This window comes from Euwallacea fornicatus, chromosome 5 (genome assembly GCF_040115645.1).
Source record: "Euwallacea fornicatus isolate EFF26 chromosome 5, ASM4011564v1, whole genome shotgun sequence".
In the NCBI taxonomy this organism is placed as follows: domain Eukaryota; kingdom Metazoa; phylum Arthropoda; class Insecta; order Coleoptera; family Curculionidae; genus Euwallacea; species Euwallacea fornicatus.
The window spans coordinates 247405-271471 of NC_089545.1; the positions used below are offsets into that span (position 1 = coordinate 247405).

At 41.3% G+C, this 24067-nt stretch overlaps 1 protein-coding gene across 1 annotated transcript; it reads right to left on the reverse strand.

Annotated features, from left to right (window-relative positions):
* Positions 1-433: 433 nt before the first annotated feature.
* LOC136339225 (uncharacterized) lies at positions 434-18319 on the reverse strand. The gene is made up of 6 exons (XM_066282293.1): positions 18067-18319; positions 3255-3372; positions 2970-3186; positions 1228-1421; positions 940-1175; positions 434-880 (listed from the first exon to the last, which is right to left on the reverse strand). The coding sequence occupies exons 1-6, from the start codon at positions 18125-18127 to the stop codon at positions 786-788; spliced, it is 921 nt and encodes a 306-aa protein (XP_066138390.1). The 5' UTR covers positions 18128-18319; the 3' UTR covers positions 434-785.
* Between the last annotated feature and the right edge of the window lie 5748 nt (positions 18320-24067).

The window sequence follows — 24067 nt, forward strand, 5'->3', positions numbered from 1 at the left end:
TGAGAGGATGATCAGCGCACAACGAAAAGAAATAACATCTCAAGAAAATCCGACGTTTAAAAGTCGATTAAGGACTCAAGTTTGAGGAATTACACCGGGTTAGCAATGTTAGCCGAAACTAAAGCTCAAGCTAATTCAATATCAAAATTTAAACGCAAAGTTAGTCAATTAACTGCAATTATGGTCTCTAGGTGAGCTGTCGGTTACAAATCCTTCTTCAAGTTCGTGGATGTTCCAATTCTGACGGTTCAAGTTTGAGGAATTGTAGCGGATTTACGGGAAGGTGTCTATTTCAAATTGAACCTGAAGGGAACCCGTTGCTCGCACATGTGCTATCTATTGTTAGTCGAGTTTTGGGTCTAAGTTCGAGAAAGGATCTTGTCGAATGTACAAGAATCGGTTTCGCCAACCTCGAGCAAATAAAACGTCAAAATAAATTCGATTTTTTATATTTTTTCTATTACCCTTGACAAAGTTGCAAGATTGTCGTTTACGGATTTAACATTGAACGGCTACAAGTAAGATTGAACAGAATATGTTGGGAGAAACACACGTAACTGTAAGAAAATAAGCATTTTACGACGCTAAATCTCTAACACCTGTCTAGAATAAATCCAATAAGTAACCATTTCGATTTCAATAGAGCTATCTGAACTCTGAGATATTTATTAACTCCGGAACAATGAAAACGTACCTAAACTTTCATAACCTTCACCTTTAACATTAAACTTGAATTTTGTATTATCACAATAGTTTTAAGTCATATTGCATGCAAATTAGCCATGTTACGTAATACTGATGAAATAGCATAAATAACACAGTAGAAGCATTGGCACGGGTGAAGCTAAAGTGGACGCGCCAGAGAAAGGGAAAAACCACACTACAATTTAAGTGAAGAGAAAATTATTTTTTGAAATCGATCAAATCAAACACACTCACAAGTGCTAAATGGCGAGTTGGTGCTGGCGATTTCAAAGCCATCGTACATTTCATAGTATTCTTCCGTGGAGGTTGTAGGAGCTTTGGTGGTGGGAGGCCAGTCATGGCTATCCGACACCTTAATGCTGAATGCTACGCTCCTGTGATACACATCGTAAATATCAGCAGAACACTGAATTTTTATTTTGTCACGTTGGATGTCCTTGGTGAGTCGATAGCGGAGTTGAGACACAACACTAGAAAATATCGTGCAAATGTCGGATGGAGGAAGGGTTCGTTAAGTCATACGTAGAACGATCGTAATATCCCAATATCCTTCGAGTCATCACCTGCTTTTGCACACGATGACCGTTCACTTGCCAAGTGATATTTGCCGGTGGGTAGGAGTAGTCGGAGGTGCAATTGGCCCTGACAATTTCTCCGGGGTAGTAATGGTCTTTGAGGCCTGTTAAGGACAGTTCTCTTTTGGGGATATCTACAACCTGAAGAAACCATTTCAGGGAAGAATCATCGTTAATTGGGTGTTAACAGATGACCTGGTTGAAGGGATAAAAAAATACATTGTATTTTTCGGAACGAAGTACCGACGGTATCGTGTGGGTTTTATGCGCTTTAGAGTTGACGTGGCCAAAAGCCCGTATCGCACGCCCAAGGCGACGGGCGTGCGCGAAGTAGCCGCCAAGGTACTTACGGACTGGATAGTCTCACCTTCGGATCACCTGGAATTCGTACCCTCTTTCGTGCGAAAATAACCAAAAACATTAGCAGTAACGGGACAGAGCCGGGATCGAGCCGCGTTTGAGAGATTTGCCATAAAGGTTACCACTAGATACGTATTGTTCGAACGCCTCCGTTCCTGGAGATATTCCTTCTAAATTTTGTAAATTAACTTAAGAAAAGCTTAAGATTCAGTGCTCGTCTGAGGGAACTTGGAATCGGGAAAGCTGACTGGCTGAACCGTGAATCAGGAATCTTCTCTAATTTGAAGTTTACAATTATTTTAATCCATTAGAAAGTTCCGCCGAGCATTAATTATAAAAAGTGGTTACACGAAACTGAAAAGGAATGAAAAAGGAACGTAAATTACAAGAAGTAAATGTCGAATCAACGTCATTCCGTAGTTTCCCGCCTTTGTTCAAATAATACTTTCAACGTCTGTCCCTCAAAGTTTTCGAGAAAATAATTAAAATGAAGAAAATTTCCTCAATGCCAAAATGACCACAAATTATTTCCTCCACATTAATAAATCGACTCAAAGTTTCCTTAATGAAACATCTAAACGAAGTTTCATTAATGCCAGTTAAAAGTTTGGTTGGCTAAATCAATTTGCCCACTTTATTTGGCCTTTTAATTCTGTCCTCCTCTATCTTTAAGTTCGTTTGCTTTTGATGAAATTGGAGAAAACCTTTTTTGCAACCCCAAATTACCGGGAGGTCTTTAAAGGCCAGCGAACAGAGAGGAAAAAGAACCGTGCACGTCCAGAAAGAACGAAATTGAGGGCACTTGTGGAGGTTTAATAGAGTGTGTTTGCAGTAAGTCTGAAATTTTTATGTTTGAGCTTCGACAATAATTGCAATTAAACTCTTTAAAGTGCGACTTATTAAGTTTTCCCTTTGTACTTTGGTGGCTACTTAGATGTATCCGACAAGATGTCTTCCGTTGCTAAAGCGGTGCGTCACGGCCATTTTAATTTGGTGTGTTCGTGTGTGTAGTGGAAGCTCACTTGCCTTGCAAAATAGACGGGGGGTTTCCCCGCTGTTTTATTTTTTTATCTGAACGCGAATACAACTCGAAATATTCATGAAAGTTCAATTATTTATTTAATTAAACCCGTGCGGTTTTAGTGTAATTAATACGTGATTCGAGGATTCCATTTTTTTTTAATTTTTATTTATTTTTTTTTTTTTGGGAGAAATGGACTTAATCATTCTCAATTCAGCGAAAATTTCACCCGGGAGAGGGAAATTCGTACGGGGTAAAGCCACTCTTTCTACTCCCTGCGTCGCTAATACTCGCATAACTAAACCTGCCTTTAATTTGGCAGCGCCCAAAACCGTGTAAAAACTGGGCACTTCTGTGGTGATCTCACAAATGAATATTCCGCTAACGTTCCTGGAAACCTTTTCCAGAATAATCCGTTCCGGTATGGACTCCGATAGTTTGACATTAATTCCTGCCACTTGAAATATCATAACAGGATTGCGGCTCTGCGGGGTGTACCGGTAAAATTCCAATCCTTCTCGGTACCTGTTGAGATAATGAAGTTGTTAAGATTGGAGATATCGAGGGTGTTCACGTGAAATTGCCGGTTTTACCACTTGAGGGAATAGAGCTGTTCTCCCTCGTAGTCGACGGAACACTGCAAGGCTGCATCTTTCCCACTTATGATGGCTTGAGGGACTCTGATTTTGACCGTACGATCGGCCTGAGCATCTACAAAAATAAAAACTATGAATGTCACAACAAACGTTTGGGTTTTGGGTTTCGATGAACGAGCTGTCGTCTACGATGACCTCGACGACATTTTATTACCCATCGCAAAATTAGCCACGATATTATCGAAATTCTAGAACTTCACCTGAGCGACATTCCAAAGAGAAAATCCCCTTTTATCGCAACCATCGAGGACAAAATTCACGTTTCGAAATCGTATTACAACTTAATGATGCGAACGTGCCTCCTTGCGGATAATCTTTGCTGCCGCATTGTCGGAAATATGAAAATGCAAGAAGTTCTTCGAGTGGTTTATGAAAATTCGATGTCTCTGTTTAATTGGAAACTGCGATTTCTGGAGCATTAATAAACTGGCCAAGGTCCAGACAGGTCCAGGTCAAAAGCCAATAAATCATATTATAAGGGTTGAAATGGTCGAGTGCAATTTGGCCACGGCCCTCGGGACCCAAAACTAAGGACAGCTTAATTTATGTTGTGGACTTTGGAATGCGCCGAGACGATGGCCCTCAGGTGTGAGATTATTATGAATAGAGTGCATTTTGTTATATGAGCAAAACTAATAGGTACAACAACTACGAGATTAGTTCAGGCAAAGCCATTCAAGTTTTGAGAGAAGTGCAATCATTTATATCGCAACTATTTACTAGTCATTGGGCGGGGCAGAGCAAAGCCAGAAGGGACGTGTTTTAGATCGTGCTGGTTGAATTTTTAGGAATTTACTCCGTCCAATGGATCTTTGGGGATTTGGATGTTTGTTCCAATAGCCTTAATTGAGACGAATTCCTTCGGCGGAAGTCGGCAATCTTATCGTTAAGATGGTGACATGACCTTAGAACTGTAAGCCGACCCCCAGTGTATGCTTTGGTCGAGGCCGTAGGGCCGGCCCTTCGCCGCGTGTTCGAAACTCTACAAAACTATTCGGAGGCGTCTCTGATGCGATCGCGTAACAATGAAATCCGTTGTGATTTAATTGTGAGCTGTCCAACCGAATTTGGTGATTTTCGTTCGTTTTCAATTTAAAAACAAACATTTCCAGCCTTTAAAGATTAAAATCACTTATTTATACAAAGCCGTTGGAGTCCGCTTCTGGCAATTTTTCCATTTTACATTCGCCCCACGTTCGGCCATATTCAGCCTTCTAAACACATATACATTCAAAATCTGTTTTCAACCCTCGAAAGGAAAACACAGTTTGTTGATTTAAAGGAGGGCTTTGTTATCCTGCATTTTTTTTCCTATTTTCAGTAAAAACAATAGTTTTCATTGCCCAAAGTTTTCGACTTATCTCTGTAGATTTAGGCTATTTGCTAGATACACATGACCTTTAAGACTTTCGTCTGGCATGCAGGAGTTTGTGTACCTTTTCTAATCGAGTAAAAGCTCCACTCATTCGGGGACTTTTTGTTTAACTTCTTTTAGCGCTGTGTATAGTTGGTAAAGACACTTTTAAATGAGATTTCGTTACTCAAGTTCTGCATCTAAAACGCTCTTTAATTGAGCTGAAAACGAATTCCTTAAAAGTTGCACATATTTTATAAACTTAGAGTGCTAGAAAACTCCGCCTCAATTAATTAGAGCCCCGACTTCAGATAGCCTTATCTATTCATCTAATGGCAGCAGTTTTATTCGGCTTAGCTTGATTTATACAAGCCAATAAAGCACATCTACTACCAAGCATTAGTAGTACGTTGCTAAGCTGGAATTAATCATTTAAACGACCTGCAAGGATCTTAATTTGTCTCTCCAAGGAAAAGCGGAATCACAAAAAAAAAAAAAATAAAATAAATAAAAAAAAATTTGACGTCAAACTAAGCTGAATCGATACATTAGGAGGATCAAAATGAGCCGGTCGATTTTGATATCGTGGATCAGGAGGTGTTTTGCTCGTGACTCGTAGCGAAAATCAAATAATGATCCTGCAAGAATTTGTTTGCGTCTCAGGAGAGAAGCGAAATTAAACCGATTTCCTGCATCGTGATTTTTAAATTAATATCGATATCGATGTTGCCTGAGGTTTTCGATGTAAATCCCGAAGTTGTAATATGCATAAACAATTCGTGAAATGTTTGCTACGGCTTGCTCCTAGAATCAACATAAAATTTTAATTACGCAAAAATTTATGACTAATAAATCCCGGGACAAGCCTTAAAACGATATTAATTTGGAAGCCCTCGGTAAAATTTAAAAACAACCTGATATTAAGGGATTATTTATGACCTTCGAAGGGAAACTTTTGATTAAATAGAACATTTTAAATTTAACTTTAAAATATCACCATCGGAGCATCGTCGGAGAAACGGTCGTTTTTAGCGGCAATTTCGCAGATACAGGATTAGCCACGGCTATCTCTGTATACCAGAACGAACACAATATACTATTCTGAAAACCCCCATTGACACAATCTCAGTAAGCAACCATGTGATGAATGCTAAGCTTACGTTGACAAGCCCAAGGCGGTTAACATTCTCTTAATCCGGGCGATTCGGACAAAGCCTCCGAGAACGTCCAGTAATTCCCGAAGGGCTACTCGCAACGTGACACTGGCTGACACGACATCCTAAATCCCATAATGCATAGCGATGGTTGAAACTTTGTCCCCCCAAAAGGGCAATGTCAAAATTAGTAACTTAAATGGATTTAATATCCGATCTTGGTGCATTCTGGATTTGCATCATTGCTAATTACGTTCCCCCGAATGACTAAATTGAACGTAAGAAGATGCAGAACGGAGAACGGATTGCAGTGTAGCTTAGCGCTGGACAGGCGAGGAACAGGAGAAAAGTAAATCTTCTCGGATTATTAAGGGACGAAATGAGCTCTATATTACTCTGCGTAATAAGTTGAACAACTCACGTTTTTCCTTTATTACGAGGTGGCCTACGGGGACGTGATCTTTCGTCGGAGCCTACGGCCCTTTAGGCTCTTGGCAGAGCTGAAGTCGCCCGAAGAGCGCCGAAACGTCCTCGAGCGAATGGTTCTTTTAATAAATTAACGATTAATGAAGAGCGAAAACACGGGCATCAGATGACATTTAATCAGGTCTATTCATGTAAAACGTTATGGATGAAATGGCCCCGACAAGAGGGAATTATTAGGTCGTTTAACAAAACATCACGTTTCCAATGGGCGATCGGCTATCCAGGCTAATATAGAAAGGAACGTGACTCGTCAAAGATACTTTAGCTGAAATGTCGAAAATAAAATCAACTCTGACCTACGAAGGCAGTTTTATACATTGGACAATTTAGTCGAAGATCGTTTCTGTGTGATATAATGTAAGTGCCAAAATAAGGTTTTGAAAACGTTACGTTTTCTCGAAGTTGGGTTGTAATGGCCCACGTGGAAGAGGGCCGAAAAGTGATTTGCCCGTTTCGAAAATGAAAAAAATTGCGAGGAAAATGAGCTTGCCAGGTAAACGGTTCCGTTCTTGTTTTGCGATAATAATAAATACTTCTTAAAGGGCGACCGTTCGCAAAACGAGTTACAACGTGTCGCCACTTTATCACTTTGGAACCAATTATGAAATACGAGGAAAGATATAAAAGTGTCTGGTGCGGCGGTGGCTCCCACAGCAGCGCCTGCAGACGTGGCACATAAATTATAACCCATCGCAATGGTCTATGGCGAATTTACAAAGTGCCTTCAACGCCAGCCATAAATTTTAACCCTGTTGCTTTGTTATGGATTGTGGAGGCACAAATCCAAAAAGAATTCACGATGCAACGTTCCAGAATTTCAATTCCTTCGACGGGGCATTGAACGCAATGCGCTCATCATTACGAGGCTAAACGTTATCTTTCCGATGTAAATCAATGGAATGGCAAACGTTTTCACTTTTTCCATTGCATAATTCCCAGACGTTGCCCTTTGAGCCCGGGATCGTCACACGAACCTATCCATCCACGTTAAACGAAACCGTCCTATTTATTAGACGGCCTGGGGGTAAGATGTGAGAAAGTTTCATTATGCCTGCATTAACGTGAATAGAGAGGGTGTTTTATAAGGAAAGGAAGTACCTTTCAAGCGAACTCGAGAAAGTCATATTACAGCAGAATGGCCTTGTCTCAGGTGTATCTTAAACGTAAATTTTAGTTGGTTTCGTAATTAGGTCTTTATTAACACTGCTTCCTCGCCGTAAAGTTTGTTGAGAAGCAAAGTGTGGTAAATTACGTTCTTAATTACTCTGCTTAATTTTATAGTTCTGAAAATAATTAGGTTTTGTTAATTGGCCGATGAATTAACGGGTTCGTTCTGTGGCGGTGGCGGTCGTAGGGGGATCGGCGTCCGTCGCCCCGCGTTTGCTCCTCCACCGAAAATACGGGTACCCGTTCGTCTCCCGCGGTCGCGAAGGTTCGCTCTATAATCGAGCCAAATTTAAAAACTCCCAAGCCTCTAGCCGGACAATAAAACAAATATTCGAACTCGTTTTCCATTATGTTCCTTTCGACCTGTTTCAAAAGCATCTCTAAATGCGAATTTGCAACGTCATCCGACTTATGGAACGGACTACGGCACAAACGGCCGTCATTACAATAAGGATTTCAATACAAGCGAAAGTCGATAATTCCGAATAAAGGCTACAACAGAAAACATTATTAATTTCCAGCTTTCGACTTGTAAGCTTTCATATTTCATCCATATTGATGAGGAGACGGAGTGGAGCCAGTCAGGCAAGTTTCCCCATAAAAAATATGGTTCGAGATGACGCGGGCGAATTCCCATTTCCTCCCTTATACGGCGCCTTTATCAGGTCTTACAAACGGCTTTATAATTTATTGCCTACTCCTCGTCATTTCGGGGGGATAGTTTTGAGACTCCCCGTAAAACAGTACGGGCAAAGTTTGCTATGGCTTCGCCTTGTTGCGGCTCTTCAAGGCAAATCGACTAGAATCGAGGCGAGTGGGAAGTTTTCGCGTTCGTTCCTGGAAGGGAGGACGTTTTACAGGGAATAGTCCCTGCGACGTTCCAAAACGGTTTAAAAACTTTATACTGCGTAGTCGCTGATAATCAGCTGACGACCGTTTTCGAGAGGGAAACGAAACTACGAATCGGATTGAATTCCGTTCAACTCACTCCCCATGAGGAAATTTGTGGTTCGGAAGGTAAACCGTGTTGTTTGGGAAGGAGTTCAATACTCCGTGAAGGGAACTCTCTCAGTAGTTTTGCCGATGGCATCGGCGGGACGGGGGAAACGTGGAGTGGCGCTCCACACTCTCGATAAACGAATCGCACGTTTCCTTCAAGCCAAATGCACTCTCAACCATTATTCCCCGAGGACCGAGTACTATAAAAAAATTAATGATCCCCGATAATTGGTAAGCCGACTCTGTGGGGCCCAACGACTAATCATAAAAGAAATGTAAAGCAGATATTTCTACGCCGAAAAGGCAATCGAGCCCTACGGGCTCGTTATTATTTTTATATCGCGAGGTCGCATTATGTTTCTTTCTCGAGAAACACATCGAATTGCCTCAGTGACGTAAAACTCTGTTCGATTCAGTCGAAAATAATTAAATAACACAAATAACTTCGTTCTCGCCGAAATTGCAGTCGGTTCGTCTTTTAGCTCGAAGAAACTTGATGCAGTCTCTAATATGGAAAGTTTCACCCGCAATAAAGTAAAGTAAAATTACAAATCACTTCCCAGACAACCTGATATGTGTACCGAATTCACTGAAGCATATTTAGCCCTTCAATCGACTCGAAAGAGTTAATTGCATACCGTCTTCACATCACACAAATGATCGCTCGCGTTCCAGTGACGTGAATGCCTCGTCATGGATGAGTTTCAGTGTCAGTGCGTAATTAAACATGCCTGTTTAGACATTTTCTACTGGCTCTATCGCTAATGAAGAGAGTTTCCGGGCTGTAAGCTTTAAACTTTGCTAAGCGAGCAAATTTTATCCTTGAGCCTATTCACGAGATACATCTGGATCTTCATTACGGTGGAAAAACATTCTCGCTACTTACGATAGGGCTGAGATAGAGCTAGTCTCGTTCCGTTCCTCATCGGCGTATTCGTCATTAATCACGTTTGCTTTTATCGTTTCTGAAAGCTCAAAAATCTGGACATAACAGGGGAAAATGGCCGACGCGAGGACGAACGCTACGTTTGTTCCGACAGCGATTTAAATCTTGAATTTTTAACTCCCATCTCAGACTTAATTCCACAAAGTTTGCATAAATGCATGAAATAAGACTTTAAACGGACACAAATACCTCTCTGTTTTGTATTAACTCGACCGCCTCTGAGGGCTTCTCGAGCTAAACCTGAAACTCTATCTAAAGAGAAACCACTGCTCTAAACTAAATTGCAAAATTAGCCACACTAATGGTCAAATCTTTAATCTCGACTTAATACTTTAATGGAACGGTCAACTAGTTTTAGTAACTTTCCAATAAACGGTTAAATACCAAATTCCCAATAACGATTCCCTTTGTTTGATGAACGGGCTAATTCCTTTATAAGCATCCCCTCCTCTTTGAGCGTTAACTTCAATTTCCATATAAATGTATATACAAAGAAGTATAAAGATCTTTAGAGTTTTAGAACTGGAGAGTATGATTGGGATCCTTAGTTTAATCAAAGTTTCATGCATTCTGTGTTTAGGGCCAGCTCCGCACTTTCAGATAATTTTGTTCTCTACCCTGGAAAATTACAGTTTGAGCCCTGATGTCTCAGAAGAATGAGGTGCTCTACTGTCGGTAGTGTCATTTCATCACCTAAATACATGTTTATGATCATGTATGCAAATGGTGTTTACAAACTTCGCAGTTTCTTGTTAAAGCCAATGGAAACTCTCTCATAATGCTTTAAATATTTATTAACGTCTTAGACGTTCTACGGTAACTAGTAATTCTAGCTGAAAATGCATTTTTAAGATTAACATATCCTGACTATAGAAATGGAGATAATGCTTGCTTCAGAGCTGGCTTAAAATTCGCTGAATTTTATAGATCCCTGGAAATATTTGTGCTGTTCTCGACTACTACTTCGTGGATCCAAACGATTTTGCTGGGACCCGATTTATAGGTTAAGCAATGTTCCGCATTTAGATGCAGATTCGATAGGATTTTGAAAATGCATTTTCCTCATGTCCTATTGATCCCCTTTTCGTTTTTACGTCAAATCCCCTACTAAACCGTTGCATGTGTTCTTTGACTTCTTGACCTCGTTCAGGTAGAAATGGAAGTTTCCCTTCTATGTATTCAATTATTGATATAATAAAATTGAAAGCATTAGTTACCGTCCAATTTGCAACTCATTTTTATAACCCAATTTTCCTTGGAAAACGAACTTTTCGTTCTCGGTCTGTCTGTGACAACCGAACGGCCGCGGCTGCCCTTCCACCGTCGACGGCAGTAATGGTTGTTTATGCGTGCGGGGCCGAAAGAAGGACATTACGCCCGCGGCCGAAAATTCAGGCCCGATGCGAAACAGAGGGCTTTAATTTGGTCAGAGGCACAACTCGTCATTCGGCCCATGGTTTTTAAACGTTTTAGATTCGAGTAAAACTACATTACGAACGAGTTTTACGTTAAAAAAACGGCTTATTACCGAGAGCGACGAGTGTTCTGGTAACTTAAAAACGAAACAATGCCCGATGGTCATCCGTTCCGATTCCATAACGTTAGGAAATCGTGTCCCATTATGAGCATCGGGCGGTGCTTCGTGTTTTTGGCCCGTCGCTGCCGGCGCCGGACCGCAGGGTCCCGCCGGTGCCCATGCCTCTTGGCAGTGGGGCGAAAAGTAAAAATGACGCCTGTTGATTTTTGAACCGTTTACGACCAATCAGCTACGTGTCGTGATTTTCTACTTGCACGTTGAGGACGTATAATTTGTGTGCGTAAATGTGGTGCGTATCGCAGGCCAAAAGAAGGATACGCACTCGACCGAACAAAAGCCCTCTGCTTCGCATCGGCCTTCGGACTCCTGCTCCGGGAGTAGCCCTCTTTCAGGCCTTTGCATCTGCTATAGATAACTATTAACAACTGAAATGCATATAAAACTGGAAAAATGTAAAAAGGCTCATAATTAGCCGATGCAATGGTTTGTAGCTATTGATTTGCGCAAAATAAACAACATATCGACAATAGGATTGTGGAGAGCAATTTGTTCGAATATCAAAATTGGAAGTATTCTGAGTGGGGCTTCGTGCACGCCAACTGATTAAAACTAGAAGAGCAGGTAATGAATTAATTCTTCTATTTATAACAACGTTGATATAACCATCCTCATTGCGAATTTGGAAATGTCACATTACCTGCCTCTATTTACTCACGATTCGCGTCATGTACACCGAGTATCCATATTAACACGGTAGCGACTGTGTTTGTTATTAAATTTTAAACTTTCTATTATGTTCCCGTTTGCATATTCCAATTTCGCACCAATACATTAACTTCAACGTTGGTCTAGGTGTCCGAGTACCAATTAAGTATTTGGAGCGAACTGGAAGTTATATTATTTTTTTTTGGAGGAGAATGGTTTTGTTTCGTCATCAAAACAACCTCTATTGTGTTGACTCGAAATAATTCCTGGAAATGTTCGAAATTCATTAGGAGTTTGCCTCAGAGGAAGATCAGATTACATTCAGCCATACGGAAAAGTAATAAACGGAAATCCCCGTATTTCTACAATAGATAGTCTCTTTATTAATTCCATATTTTCCTTGCAGCTTTATTAAACTAGCTCTAGATAATTAGATCATTTCGCTGTTTAAAGTCAGTCTTCTCTCAACCGGTCTCAGTGAGAAATCAAATTTGCAGGAACGCCCGTTCGACCCTTGAAATTCCTTAAAAAATAGGAAACGTCTTTGGCGCTTCTTCGGCATTTATTTTCGTTTTCTTTCCAACACAACTCTCCAATAATTCTCAAACTTCCAGTGACTCGCGTTTCATTCTCCGCATTCCCAATCACTAGCCAAAAGGGAAAAAAAAATCAATACTCTCGAAAAAATTGTGCGAAAATTACCTCGAAGGAATCCTCTGGAACCAGCAAAAAGCTAATCGATTAATCTGATTCAGCTAACTATCACGAAGGTAATTAACTAAGGGATGATTAATGGCCATATTCTGTGGCAATTTTCAAGGGACACATCTTTAAATTGGATATTATTGGGAATGAAATTGATGATGGGACACCGTAATGGGGGCACATGCGAGTCCATCGAGTTGCTCTAAGTCGGTTTCAAAGCAAATCAAATTAAGCTTTGGTGAGTTAGCGTTTTTTAATTGTGTTAGCCGCTTGATTCGGGGAGTCGTTTGAATCGCCACAAATACATTCAAGTTTTTGGTGCTCGAAAATATGAAAGAGGCTCATTAGTCGCTGAGCCGAAAATTCAAAGAGTCGCAGAGAGTAAAACTCTTTCTGGAATTTGTCGAACGAACTTGATGTTTCCCTACATCGATACTCCGGAACGTAGTACCGACGAGAATGGCTGGTGGCGTTGTGGGCTTCTGGGGTCTGACGCGACCGAGCGCTCCTGCGACCTTTCTCGTAGCGTCAAAGCTAAGTGATCTCGCAAAATGGCTGCCAAGATAATTATCGAATGGATAATCACATGCGGATCGCGTCGATTTCGCCCAACGTTGCAGCTGAGGTTCGGTTGGTAACAGCCAGTGATTCACCTGATAGAAAAATATCGACAAATACGGGCAAAATGTGTGTGTCAGCTCAATGCCAAAAGAAGTGTGTTTGTGTGCGACGACGGATGCATTAGCACATACAATAAAAATAACGCTTAGCGGTTGCCACGTTGATTTGGGCCTTGTAAGACACAGGTGTTAACATTTTATGTTTAATGCAAGAACACCGGAAAATTAAAGGGGAAAGTTTTTAATATCGCCATGTGTAGTACCCTTCTCGGTATTCAAACACCTCTAACTTCCCACAAACACATTTATTTTGACTTATCCGCAATATTATACCAAATATCCCTTAATCCATAATCATTAACTACTTAGAAACTATATCCTCTCAATTCTCCATATACTTGTCTACTGCTCAACCCTGAACGCTCTTATCTCCTTCCCACCGCTCGCCTTTGTCCTGGGGTGATTCACACACCGGTCGCCACACCATGTTTTTTTTATATTTTTTTTATTAGTACCATAATGTTACAATCTGTCACTATTATTTTGGGACACTTAGTAACTTGTTTCTATAATTAAAATTAAATGCAATAGGTAGAGGGAGACTAACCGTTTAATCTCCCTGTCTATCTGTTGAATCTGTAACTCAATTCTGAAGGATTGTATCTTTCTAATCTGTGAGAGTAATTGTTGGAGTCCACTAGGTTTACAGCTAGGTGATTTTGATGCCTATTAAGGCGTAAAATGTACTTTTTGGGAGTGGTTCTCAATTTCTTCTCGTATTGTGGAGGTTATGTTGAAGAATCACCCGTATATAGGTTAAGCAGAATCATTTAGAATAAACCCATACAACAGGAATTTCCCACTCCGAGATGCAACATTATACTTTGCTTAAGTTGCAAATAGTCTATTATAAAAATAGGGGCGCATCCCCGTAACGGGGCTCTTTTGCTTTCGTAGTTGTAACGTAACAATTAGAGTAATAATGGATTTGTAAACTTTATTTTAAATAAATTATTTTTTAATTAAAGTTACTTAAATCCAAAAGTTAACTTGGGTACCTTTAAATCATTATGTAGGGTCTCATTGCTCACATGCCATGGTGCCTTTGCTAACATACGCAAAGTTTTTGATTGATATCTCTGGAGTATATCAAGACTTGATCCACTGGCAGCTCCCCACAACTGGATTCCGTACGTCCAGACAGGCTTGATGATGCATTGGTAAATTAATAGTTTGTTGTTTAGCGTCAGGTGTGAGCGATATCCTAGAATCCACGCAAGGTTCATATTTTTAATGTTTAGCTGTGTACGTTTAGATTGAATATGTTTTTTCCAATTTAGCATGCGATCAAGATGCATTCCTGGGTATTTAACAGTTTCTGTTTGTGGAATTGGTTCATGGTATAAGTTAATTTGAGGGCAAGTTTCTCTTCTTAGTGTGAACGTAACATGGTTGGACTTGTTCCGGTTTACTCTTATTTTCCATTTTGTTAACCAATCTTCTAATTGGAATAGATAGTTTTGAGTGATACGTGCTGCAGCATGTGGATCGGGATCACTGACCAGGAAAGCGGTGTCATCTGCGAACGTTGATAGTAAGCCATCATCATTTCGAACCATATCTGCGGTGTATACGGAGTATAGAAATGGACCCAGAACTGAACCCTGAGGTACGCCTGCTTGTGATTCATAGAAGCAAGAATAACTCTCTTCGACTTGAACGTAGAATTTTCGGTGTGTTATGCAGGATTTCAAGACGTTATAGTATTTTGGTAACGATTTTTTGACCTTGAACAGAAGCCCCAAATGCCAAACTCTGTCGAACGCCTGTTGTACATGCAAAAACACCCCCGAGCAATACTCTTTGTGCTGGAGTGCTTCATAGATTTTATGAGTGATTCGATGAATCTGTTCAACGGTTGAGTGGCCCTCACGAAAACCAAACTGTTGGTCTGGGATCACATGTATCGCCACGTATGTTTGTGTTTGTTTCTGGTTCCAGCCGCGACACGTTACGCATGGGCTGCAGATGGGGGAGACAACCACGCGAATGGGTTTGACGAAATTACACAATTCCTGCGCGAATCTTCAAACGGTGCAGCGAGACTTCACTCGACTCCTTAAAAATATTAGTTTCCCCCATGGTCTAAGCACTATTTCCCATTTTCCACGTTTCGTTCGATAGAAAAAGATTCTTGCGACTTTGCATTAAATTATCGAATCTGGCTGTTTATGCCCGTCTTCTCACGAATGAATCGTCTTTAGGAGAATTGTACGAGCAGAAACGAAAATTTTATTTACGATTTTCGAATTGATGTTGAAACTCATTGTGCCAAACGTCAAGCATTTTACCATTGACGCCGTCACATAGTTAACGGGGCCGTGATAATTCACTTCTGGTTTGCATTTGTAACGTGCCCTTCTGCCACCGTTATCGAACCATGTGCCTGGTATGGCCAGATTTCAGTTTCCGTTATTCTTTAAAACGTGCGCCCCTGCACGATAAAACCTTCACCCCCTGCGCTTTAGGAGGAGTGGAACTCGAGTACAACCCTGTTTTGCGTATAATCGGCATGACTGCAACGTACTAATAGAAGATCCATCTCGCTGTTCAACTAGATATCGCCCTTCAAAAAGATGTAACAGAAAATTAATCGATAATTACCATTCGGCCGTAGCGCGCGCCTATGGTTTAAATCACGTAACTTTTTATGCACGTCACAGGCAGCGACGCCACGTCTTTTCAAAATTGGTATGCACCTGGAACTTGTCAAATAGTGGTGTATCGTTGTCGGTGCGTTAATTTATACAAGTCATCACACATTTACGCAACGAAGCTGACGAACGAAGAATACATCGGTTTAAAACGCAAAATCGGACCAAATAGTCCACAAATCAAGCGGCAACCGTGCAAAAATGGAGCCGGGTTCAGAGACTGAAATATATCTTTATCCTTTTTTGGCATATTAAATTTATGTCACTTGTCATTTTTCCTAAGGCGACTCTCAATCGTTACGTTTCGTGACGCGTTCTGAACGATATTTTCACTCGTGCCTGGGAACTTCGCCATTTTTGCAAACTCCCTCTTTGCCGAGATCTCGCGTTGACTTGTCCCGTCGACCGATTTCTTTATTTTCGCGAACCCGATTGAGGTGTCCTGTTTGGCAGTGAAACAAATGATTTCGCAAGTTGTTCCTGAGCTTGCTGCGTCAAGATCCATTACACACTAAAAAACCATTTTTACGGCCAGACGCGTATTTGTTAGTTCCATGTAGAAAAACGACAATAAATCATGGCTGAAAACAAGAACTGTTTTCACAAGAATTACAATTTATTGGTCGCATGACTATAAATTACTTTTTATTTTTGTGGGGCGATTTTATTGCTCTCGCATTTTTTGACCTTTCCGTTTGAAAGTGTATAATTTCCAGAGCGAGAGAGAGCTCAAAAGCTCGCAGCCAGATGATGATCCGAACAGACCTCGATCTAACGCTTCCGGAACAAATCTCCTCGACGTCGAGCAATCGGCAGTCTGAACTATCTCGAAGTGTGACGCGACCTAGCCTGACCAAGTACTGCCCTGAAACTTGAAATTCCTCCTTCAAGTTTAAAATGAGACATTTCAGAGTTTTTCAATTTAAAAACAACGTCCGCTTCTTTGCGGGTATTAAAGGCAAAAACCACAATTCCTTTGAAATGAATTTTGCTGAGTCGCTGAAACTATTGCGTCGATAATCAGTTTCCCGCCTTTCATCGTGTCAACATTGTGAAAAGGATTTAGGAGTGAGCAGGAACTTTTTGGCTTCGCCTTTTGAAAGCGGTTTTACGCCATGTCGTTTGGTAAAAGTGTTTTTTGGGCGCCGGGGGATTTCAAACACTTTGTTTCAGCATTGCCAGGCGTATTTTTTTAAAGGATAACTCACCAAAACTCAGATATCCGAAATCTAGATTCGAGAAATTCAGAGATTATTAAATTACCATAAAACTTTATATGAAAAAGTACGCGAGAGAGGAGCTTCATAAATTTAATTAAAACTTTTTATCTTGCTATACGGACTATGAAACGTAAACAAGCAATTCCTCCCTATAGAATAACGTTTCCCCGTCTTTCCCCAGGGCTGTTTTATCCAAATTTGGAGTTTTGCCGGCTATTATATTCGCAACAGACGGAGGTATTTTTACTTTTTTTGTTACCGAAGTTGGCAGTTTGGAGTCTCTGGGATATACTAGGGGATTGTTGAAGGTAATGTTGCAATTTCATCCAAAGCACCACATGAATAAGTAAGGGGTTCGAAATGTGAGAGGTTACCATTTGTTTCGGGCAGTGAGGTTCGGGATTTTCATGCTCATAGAAATTGTTGCGCCTTGCGTTGTGGTAAGCATTCACCATTAAACCGTGTTTTTGTTTAAATTAGTTCCGGTTAGAATGCCCACATTGTTCGTGTTCGGAAAAAGGAGCCCCGTTCCTCTCGCCGCAGTTTTTCCAGCACGGAGTTATCCAGCGGCAGCAAGCTGGATTCCCATTTGCCGGGTCCGAAATAAGAAGTGCGTTCGCGTGATTTAACATTGTCGACTGGCGAAGACTGTTTTCAAAAAGATGCGGCATTAAATCCACTCGGAAACGATCACTTTTGTAGGAACGACTCCACGAAGGATGTCAAATCCTTTTTTAATCGAGTTAAACGTGACATCAGCGTTTAAATGGAGATGCAGTGTTGATGGTACCGGATCGTGAGTTGACACCTACTGAAACGATTAAACGATGCCTTACCTCCCAACTTAAGTATGGGAGTTTCGGACTCCCCCTCACCTCCCGCCCCTCCCCCTCCCGGCCCCAAACTTTCGGTGCATTGATGCCAAACTGTGTTATTGCAACGTTCGGCGCCTCCAAGTTTCTGTTCGGACTTGGCAAACTGCTCTCGGGCAAGATTAACTGTACCTAGATAAAACTACCGCATCAAACAAACTTTCTTTGAATGAATACCGGGTCCGACTCGAGGACGTCACGTCATATCTGCCCCAAACGTGGAATTTCAATTAAAGCCAAACTACTGACATGTACATTCGCTAAACTTACCTTTAAAGCATAAAACTGTCAGCAGTAATAAGTAAACCAGACGGTAGCAACTGCACCGCATTTCGGTGACACCATTAAAGTTCACTGTTAGAGACACGTGAGGGCGAACTCAACACTCCAGAATAACAAACAAATGATCGTTGGAAATACTCGGGCAGACGCGGTTTGGACTCCTGGATTAAGGTTTGAAGGAATTCGGCATTACGAAGGGACTTCGCGTAGTCCAGATAGCGGAACTGTTTCCCCTAGGAAAGATGCAAGCGTGCATATTCGGGAAATGCGTCTGCGCCCCCATGAAAAATACGAATGCTATCTTTGGAGACAAACTTTGATTGGTCGGCTAACCGGAGGGTTAACCCGTCTTGGGATGCAGGGGTAACAGGTATTTCAGGGGCTCTACTGGGTCGACTGTAGATATTTTCACCGATAAAACTGGGACAAGGACTTTTGCCGAGCACGCAGATTTATATGACGAAAAATAAAAAATGCGAATCGCTTCTCTTTTTTTTTTTTTCGTTTCTGGCAAGGGGAGCACACAGGCACATACGCAACGAGTTTCCCCCCGTTCGACGCCCGAGATCTCCCCAGATTTGTGTTACATATGTAAGAATTTTGTTTGAAACTTGCCATTTACCGTGAACTTGCAAAGTTGAGATTGTTATTATGTGTGCCTTATATTATGAGACCGCAACATCAGCCCAAACGTAGGCAGGTGCCTTTGCCTCGTATTGTCAATTAAATCTACATGCCTCGTGTAACTGTTACGTCGACACAGGCAGTGTTTCCTTTATTGTCATAACCGCTTTAATGACAATATTCGAGGAAGCTACATTGAACGTTACACGAGGAAAATTCGGAAGTCGACGACCTCTGAGTTTTATCTAATATCAGTTTCGATAATAACTGGAGCTTTATTACGAACTTTTTATTAGCAGTTTCGCTGAAAACTGCAGACACTTAAAGGAGCTAGTTAATTGCAACAAACTGGAAAGGGATTCGTCGTACTTGGTTCGTTTCGTTAAACTCACTACTGAAACAACTAACTTTAATACTAATTTTGTCGAAATGACGATTAAGCCAGCAGGTAGGATAGTTAATTTCGGAGTTTCAGAGAAATGGTCTCCATTAGGTTGTCCTTAATTGAACTTACTACCCGAATTAATACTAAGACAGTTTTAATTCGCATCCGAGCTGCTGAAAGGGTTGTGAAATTAGCAGCGAAATAATTATTTTTTAGCCTCGATGATAACGGTTACGTTTTCATTCCTGCGAGGGAAACTACTCCACAATCACCTAAACGGGGCCGATTCATGGACAGGTAATAGTAATACGTTTCACCCTTTCTCGTATTCATTATCGAATCCATTAATTTCAGCTCTATAATTCCGAAGCTATGGAAGGATTTTTATTCAAATCAAGCGTTGCGTGCCATTCGACAATTCCCTGATTAGCCAAACAAGACCTCTAATTTCCTCCGTAGTTATGACGCGTTTATTTCCTCCCGCAGAATTAATATTCCGAAAGAACGTTTGGTTCCTTAATGAAGTCCTTTAGATTTAAATTCCCTGGAATTAATTATTTCAGGATTAATATCTGCATTTTGCGTTCTTGATGGAATAAATAAGTAGTACCTTGGATTTCGTTACGTGACTTGTTTCCCTCTTCATTTATACCACCACCCGCCAACATTTGCCGATTTCGAATGTCAAACTCCGCTTTAAAGCTCGACTTGAACGCCTCATCTTCCCCGTTCTTCGAGCGAAGACCGCACTTAGCTCCAGTTTACATTTGTACCTTCCACACTGTTACAGATTGCGACTATGCAAGTGTCAAAGCGAACTGGCGTACTTGTAAGTTCAGCGATTTCACTGGAGAAATTAGTGGCTGAATAATAATTAATGAATGCCTCCTAATTCCTCGATTGTTTATAACTCCCATTAAGTACTGTTTATTGCTTTGCGTAATATACCGGAAGAAATATGGACTTTTTCCGATTTAATGATGGCCTAATGATGATGAGTTCCCGGCAAGAAGTGCGTTAACATAAGTGGAATTTACAAAAGGGAAGGGCCGAAAGAAGCTGTGTGTTGATACGCGAAAAAGTGAGGAGAGTTCCCCATTAGGTGCTGGCCAGTTCTCTGAGGAATCCACTTCGGATCCGTTCGAGACGCGTTTTTGGTCCACGGAAACCGTTGGGATCGGTTATTTTTAGGTTTAAGTGGGTTAAGCTTATTATTTTTTTTTTTGCGTCATGTTAACCTCCAGGCGGTAGGCGAAGACGTGCGGCTTCCTCAAATTGCCTGGAAAATCGCCTGGCGAAGCGTAAACTTCTGACAGATTTCGCTTCTAATAAATAGTTACAATTTTTAATCCGAAGAGAACACATACTGTCGCACAAAGCACAAAAGCGAACTTTAAGCACAAATCAGTGTATCCTCCCGATTGAATGGTCGGAAGTAGCAGTGCCATAATTCCATCAGTGGCGCCAGACTGTCGCCCCATGGAAGTGTTCCTGAAAAGCCCGAAAGCGGGGTTGTTTACGGAGAAATTTAATAGGGCGTTTGCCAATAAAACGCTTAAATGTCTTTAGTGGGAAAAAGCTCAGCTGTAAATTTTTACTTCGACTCTGACATAACCAATAATAAGAACTGGACGGAATGAAAATGATCGGAAGAACGTTGAGACGATGGTTTTGGTTTGATTTATAATTACAGTAATGCTCCAGGTTCTGAGGTACTGCGTTGGCGTGCGTTTTGAACGTTCCGCGGATCTCGGGAGAACTCTGGTACCTCCTGTTCCAATAGGGACGCGTCGACAACCGTGTCCAAAACAACTTCTTTTGTCGCCGCACCGATGCCGTGCGAAATGCTCTCGCAACGCACACGTATCTCCCCCGCGTCCAAATAAAAATCAATATTATTCTTTGGATTGATGTATTTTCCCATTAATGCTTTCCTTCAACATTCATCCATAAATTTGAAGCCAACATGCACAATGCTAATTCATCGATCAACGAAACAGTTTCGCCATTTCCATTCTTACCAACTGATTAATTATTCTTCTCCTGTATTAGTCAGATACCGTTTACCTTCATGCATTTATGTAATCTCTGTTACCCGTGTGTGTGTGTGGAAAATTAAGGTTACCGAATGAGCCGTGGATGGTGCGGATGAGTCCTTCGTAATTTTTAACATCTGATTCATATATATTTTTTCCGATTGACAAAAAAATCAGCAAAACGTTCCGTATTGAGTCTCAGAGAGTGATCAGGAACCAGTTAGCTCTTGAGACGAGTTGATGTCAGCGGCGTTTTTAATGACTTAAGCATACGGGAATTTTCGCTCGTTTCCTGATCTACAGCGAGTGAATCATCAGTTGTTGAACGAACACGTAACGGGCATCGATTTTACATTATTTCGTAGCATTCCTTCGTCACTATTTACACCGCATTTCCGCCACGTGGCCGTCAACACGTCGACTCTGTCAATTCCCAATCGTCAATTAAACACTATGTATATCTCCATTACGTTATCATTGTCGACTTCAAAACCCTCATCTGTTCATCCGTTAAAGATACCATTCTCTGTTCTGTTTGTTTAAAACACTTCACGTTCTCAGTAACTATTAAATATCAGCTTCATCTAGTCAGCTAATACCATAAGGGCAAAGTAATTTTCTATTTCTGTCAACATAGCGGATTCCACACACAAATAAATCACGTTCTACGTTGAAACCTATTAAAATATAAGTTGAAAGAAGAATTCCCCTGGCTATATTGAAAACGCAATGATTGATGCGGTTTTCCTCTGTAAAACATACCGCCGTTCTGCGCGATACGAATATGGAATTCATCATGCCCTGGAAGAGGTTGCCAAAAGCTATGAAGACATTTGTCATTTTTATTACCTTATTGAAGTTCTTACGGATGTCGTTCTATGACACGAGTTTTGCAGGTACCTGAGAAATATTTGTGAAATCGTTCCATCTGCGACGATAAATTCTCGGAAGCTCAGCAAGTCCGACAACATTACAGTAGGCACACTTTAATTACTTCTAGTCATAGAGCGAAATTCATAGTTAATATCCTGTGCACAGCTAAAGGCATTAACAAATTACCCTGGTGCCCTTCGGCCCTAAAACCCATACAAATCCGACCAGCGATAACGGCCGACAAAACACCGTTAGATGAACGTCCGTGGGCAGAACAATCGCTCTTAGTGGAACTTCTATTCAGGTTATGATTAATATGGTGCACTTGTATAGTGGACTCCGCAACAGGGATATCTCCGTATACGAAGGTCATTTATACCGCTAAATTTGCTACCTACAATGGTATGACCTTTAAGTTCCCCGACGTGAATTGTTCTATTCTCAAACTTTCGGGGTTCAAATCTGTACCAACGGAAGCTTAGTGGGGCCATTAACGGGAAACGGCTATTCGGTTTCAGTTTTGACCTAATTGAAACATGTTGCACGGTTGGTACTTTTTATCGCGATCGTTAAACGTTTTCTTCTACCGAAAACAATGGAAATCGGGAGATTTTGGAAAATCAACAGGACGGAAACGGTTCGGGCATGGCGTGATTAGCGTCAAGGCCTGTTGTGCCTTATGCGACGCACCTTGACGTGGCAACGGGCGTACACCATTTTTTGCTATGTTTGTTGATAAACATTGAGGCACCTGCTCGGAGGGGCGACGGGGGCATAAATAGTGCGACTGATCTCGTCGTGAATTGGCGTGTAGCTCGCACTGTCTCGTTATTGCTTGCTTTCGTCCATACGTTGTTTAGGACGTGAATCGTTAGGATTTTTCGGTGAACTCTGGCTGAAGCTAGGAACGTTGTGGGTGGGGTCGTTTTGCCGGAAACGGCGACTCTGAGACTGCAAACTCGGAGTGATTCTGACGTGGTTCTCTGGCCTGCAATCGCCTGGGTGTCCGTTTTGTAAATTTTCGGCTTGCGGTAGCGTTTGCCGCAATCCCTCCACTTCGGACCCACGAGGAAAACCATACGAGCTTCTGGTCACGTCAAACCGGAAGCACGCGCGGCCCACCTTTTCGGAATTTCCTCCGGAATTACCGTTATTTGGAGATATTTTCGATAAGGGTATCAACCGACGCCGTTTTCTCCATAAAAAGACTCAGTTTATCCTCTCGTGATTTTTTCTTGATCCCTCTCCCCGTTGCCGCCCCTTTTCTTCGCAATTAAGTAAGAATCCCTTGCTTTTTGCGTTTTTTAAAGTAAAGTTTTTCGACACAGAAAATGCTCAAAAGCGTTACGCTGCCAAACCGGCAGAGTGTCGATCATCGCATTGCTGAGCCGAAGAGCACCAAACAATACTAGATCGGCACTAGGAGCGGCTTAGAACTAATTAATTTTAGCGTTATACGTAAAGCCGTGTTTTTCTAATTTCCACTACCTCCGGGATATTTTCTGTGAAATATTCTAGGATCCCTATGCCAGATTAATTGGCCACGTTCCATTTGCTTTTCGCTAAATCGTGGCATTAATTAGCCCTCCCTGTAAATAGTTTACCCTTTACGGTGTAATGGGTTTAAGTACGAATCAGTTCATGAAAGGCTGCTTTTGCAATTGGGGATAATCCCCTAGATAGCAGATTTAATGCATTAATGCATTTCACAAAGTGTATTTCACGTAAAATGAATCAAACGTAGAATAGTGAGCGCGCGAATTGAAACAGAATATGAACAAATTGGGACAGAATAAAAGCGCAATACCGGCGAGGTGCAGCAGGAGATTGAGGCAAAAATAGTAAGACAGCAACACTGTTTTTCCTTGTAATGTCGGACAGAAGGTGAGTCCCAAGTCTGGATATTTGGTCGCGTTCACAGTTTGCGACCGACTCTCGACCTCCTGCTGCCTTTCAGGACCCATTTGCTGCCGGGTGGTACCTATGTTAAATCGTGGACTTCCCGTTCATCCCAAATTTTAAAAAAATATTATCGAGGGACTTAAGTATGAACGTTTTAAAATTTAACGAA